Here is a 4,004-nt window from a genome sequence, read left to right as displayed (position 1 = left end):
GCCCCCGCGCCCCGGGCGCTTGGTGAGCCTATCGGCCTGTGGGCGTACAGCGCGGCGGCAGCAGCCGGGCCAGGAGTTTAATCACGGGCTGGTGTTGAGCCGGGAACCCTTGCGCGATGGACGCATCTTCACCGTCCGCATCGACCGCAAGGTGCGGAGCTGGGGCCGCGGAAGCGAGATGTGGAGGGTGGTGGGAGGGGACTAGAAGGAGATGGGGGAGGCCAGCCAGGGTAGTCCACATCACCGGGTACCGAGAGGGAACCGCCAGACAGGACACCAGGTGATGGGCGGGAAGGGACCATGGAACGGAAACATTCAGTCTCAAGGAGAAGGAGACAAGGAGAGCTTGAGTTTTCTTAAGACCCAGGAGCAGGGAAGGGACATGGGGCCCCACCCACTATAATGACTAGGGAACAGATCTGGAACAATTTTGAGGAAGTGGAGGATGGAGAGATGTCAGAAGTGTGATGGGAGGAGAAGAGAGATAACCAAGAAAAGAACAACCATTGAAGGACAAACTCACCGGTTTGGCCAGAAAGATGGGTGAAGAGAGATGCTCAAGGAGCAAGAGGTGTGTGTGCCTGTGCATAATGTGGTGAAGAGGCCAGGTGCACAGAGACAGAATTTGGGAGAAGGGTGAGTTTGAGTGCAACCAGAGCCTAGGAGAGAATTAGGTCATATACAAGGAGGGAGAGAGCCATATACAAGAGCAAGGAATATGGACATGGAGAGCTGTGAATTTGGCTGGTTGAGGGGCCACAGAGACCAGGGAAGTTAGAGGCGGCAGGGGGCTGGGGCCAGGGAATTTAGCCAGCGTGGTGGGGAAAGGCGTGGTGTTGTAGACAGTGAGCACCCACAGTACAAAGCAGAGTTGCTAAAGGAGAGCGGGCCCAACCATCCCCTGAGACCAGAGTCCAGAAAATACCTGTGGGACTGGATCTCTGGATGGTGATGCCTTGTGTCTCAAGAGAGCAAAGCCAGTTAGTTGTCTGAGAGGTGGGAAGAGGGGGACACAGTGGCCTGTGAAATGTGGTTTCCTAGTGGTGGGAGACCCATTCGTGGCCCATCCTGAGTCCCTGTCCATCACCCCATCACAGGTCAACTCCTGGAGTGGCTCCATTGAGATTGGGGTGACGGCACTGGACCCCAGTGTGCTGGACTTCCCAAGCAGCGCCACGGGGCTGAAGGGGGGCTCGTGGGTAGTGTCAGGCTGCTCGGTGCTGAGGGATGGACGTTCTGTGCTGGAGGAGTATGGGCAGGACCTGGACCAGCTTGGCGAAGGGGACCGTGTGGGCGTGGAGCGCACGGCTGCCGGGGAGCTGCGGCTCTGGGTGAATGGGCGGGATTGCGGCGTGGCCGCCACGGGCCTGCCAGCTCGTGTCTGGGCCGTCGTGGACCTTTATGGCAAGTGCACCCAGATCACCGTGCTACCCCCTGAGCCGGGCTTCAGCCCCGCTACTCCCATCCCCACACCTTCCCTCGAGCCCTCTGCCCCCGCTGAAGATTCTACCTTGGCTGAACAGGGGACCTCTGGGGATGAAGGTGAGAACACAGCTGGGGCAGTGGTGGAGGGGTGGGGCAGAGGGAATGGCTGAAGGAATGGGGGAAGTGTAGTGACAAGTAGGGTATGGGCAGGGCCACTCAGACCCCCGAGTCTGTTGAAGGGGATAGCAGGGACTAGAGGAGGGGTGTCATGGCTGTGGGCCCTGCAGCAGGGCCTGAACCCTTATTCCCCTCCTATCCCACCTGGTCCCCAGCCTTCATGGTGTCCCCCGCGCAGGCCCGGCCGGAGACGTTTCCTAACAGCCTTGAGTCGCATAATGGTGAGGGCTCCGGGGAGGTCCTGGGAAGGGGAGTGGGAAGTGAGGTGGACAGGGAGGGACCTCAGGAGAGGGGTAGGGGGAGCGCGGCAAGCCTAAGGATGAGGAGACTCATTTCTGCTTCCTTCCTCCGCCCTGCTGTCGCAGAATTTGCCAGCATGGAGCTCTCCGAGGTGGTGAGCAACGCCATCCTATCTGCCTACAACGGGGGGCTCCTAAATGTGAACCTGAGCTCCCCACCGGCAGGGGAAGCACCGGGGCCTAGCGGCACTGCCACCTCACCCATCCTCACTTCCAACGATGCCCTCCTTTTTCACGAGAAGTGTGGAACCCTCATCAAACTCAGCAACAATAATAAGACGGCAGAGCGCCGCCGGCCCCTGGATGAATTCAACAATGGGGTTGTCATGACCAACCGCCCACTCCGGGACAATGAGATGTTTGAGGTGTGCAAGGTCCTGGGGTCTGGCTGGCACCTCACCCTCTGGGAGCTAGAGATGGGGCTTGATGCTGGAAGGGGGCGGGGGTGGCCTGGGGAAGAACCAAGGGAGCAGAGTTTTTTCTCTGCATTTACATTCCCCGCCTCTCCCTTCCACTGTCACTACACCCAAGATCCGCATCGACAAGCTCGTAGATAAGTGGTCAGGCTCCATTGAGATTGGTGTCACCACCCACAACCCCAACAATTTGGAGTACCCAGCCACCATGACCAACCTGCAGTCAGGTACCAGCCCCCGGCAGGGTGGGCATGGCCTGTGGTTGCTGAGGTGAAGGGAGCCCGTACCCTAACCAGGGTGTCTGCTTCCCCCAGGCACCATCATGATGAGTGGCTGCGGGATCCTGACCAACGGCAAGGGCACCCGCCGGGAGTACTGTGAATTCAGTCTGGATGAGCTGCAGGTGAGGGTGGGCTCAAAGCGCAGGCCATTCTCCAGGGGCGCCCGGGCACTGTGCAGCCCTGCCTGGGCACTGTGCTCTCTGACCTAGGGCAAGGCCCTTTATCTTTTGCTTGAAGGCTCCTTCTGAGAAGGCAGGGTTTCCCAACAGTTAGACACTCAGATTTGGGAGTCAGATGGGTTTAATTCCTTTCTCTGTTTGGCCATTTGTGGTAGTGACCTGCAGCAAGAAACTTACCCTCTTTGGTAGTTGTTTCTTCTTTTTTTTTTTTTTTGCGGTATGTGGGCCTCTCACTGCCGTGGCCTCTCCCATTGCGGAGCACAGGCTCCGGACACGCAGGCTCAGCGGCCATGGTTCACGGGCCCAGCCGCGCCGTGGCACGCGGGATCTTCCCGGACCGGGGCACGAACCCACATCCCCCGCACTGGCAGGCGGACCCCCAACCACTGCGCCACCAGGGAAGCCCTTGTTTCTTCTTAAGGTCTAGAAATGAACCCGTCAGTAGTTTTCGATAGATTGTCATGAGGGTTAATAGTCGGTGTTGATAAAGTGGTTTAACACAGTGCCTGACTTGCCTGGAGCATTCAGAGTGGTCTGAGACGCATGGGAGCCTTTCGGAGCTGTTTCCCTGTCGCGTGGTGTGGTGGGAAGACTTGAAGACCACTCTGTTCTCACAGTCCCCAGGACAAGTCTGGAGCCTGACTGTGAATGGATTGCAGGCTGTTATTTTTCTGCTTTGAATAGGAGGGCGATCACATTGGTCTCACGAGGAAGTCCAGCTCTGCGCTACATTTCTTCATTAATGGCATTGATCAGGGTAAGGGGAAGCTCAGAGAGAGCAGCCGGGCCAGGGCTTTTGCTGTGAGCGGGTCTGTGTCCCATTCTCTTGCCTGTCTCATACTCCACTTCCCTATATTGACTCTTCTCCCCTCATCCCCCCATTCCCTGTGCCTTCCACCCCCGCAGGCGTGGCTACCCCCTTGACGCCCCCAGTGGTGTACGGTGTGGTGGACTTGTATGGGATGGCTGTGAAGGTGACCATCGTCCACAATAACAACCACAGTGACCGCCTACGCCGGAACAATGCCATCCTGCGGGCGCTGTCCCCTGAGGGTGCTCTCCGCCGGGCTGCTCCTGCGGCCCAGGCAGAACCCGAGCGCCTGCTCTTCCACCCCAACTGTGGGCAGAAGGCAGCCATCACCCACGAGGGACGCACTGCCCTGAGGCCCCAGTATGGCCCATGGGGTGGGGAGAAGCCTGCGGAGGGGCTCTGATGGGATTGGGGGG

General features: G+C 58.8%; 1 protein-coding gene across 1 annotated transcript in view; it reads left to right on the top strand.

Moving 5' to 3' along the window:
* The window catches only part of NEURL4 (neuralized E3 ubiquitin protein ligase 4), a 14,337-nt gene that overhangs the window by 1,843 nt on the left and 8,490 nt on the right, over positions 1–4,004 (top strand). Inside the window, exons 2-9 of the mRNA XM_007457850.1 lie at positions 4–151; positions 1,098–1,542; positions 1,758–1,823; positions 1,968–2,266; positions 2,433–2,544; positions 2,632–2,720; positions 3,462–3,534; positions 3,684–3,948. Of these exons, the coding sequence (XP_007457912.1) occupies positions 4–151; positions 1,098–1,542; positions 1,758–1,823; positions 1,968–2,266; positions 2,433–2,544; positions 2,632–2,720; positions 3,462–3,534; positions 3,684–3,948 (1,497 nt within the window). The remainder of the gene's footprint in view (positions 1–3; positions 152–1,097; positions 1,543–1,757; positions 1,824–1,967; positions 2,267–2,432; positions 2,545–2,631; positions 2,721–3,461; positions 3,535–3,683; positions 3,949–4,004) is intronic.

Source organism: Lipotes vexillifer, unplaced genomic scaffold (assembly GCF_000442215.2).
Source record: "Lipotes vexillifer unplaced genomic scaffold, Lipotes_vexillifer_v1.1 scaffold611, whole genome shotgun sequence".
In the NCBI taxonomy this organism is placed as follows: domain Eukaryota; kingdom Metazoa; phylum Chordata; class Mammalia; order Artiodactyla; family Lipotidae; genus Lipotes; species Lipotes vexillifer.
The sequence above is the reverse complement of the archived record's forward strand: the minus strand, read 5'-3'. Positions and strand labels throughout refer to the sequence as shown.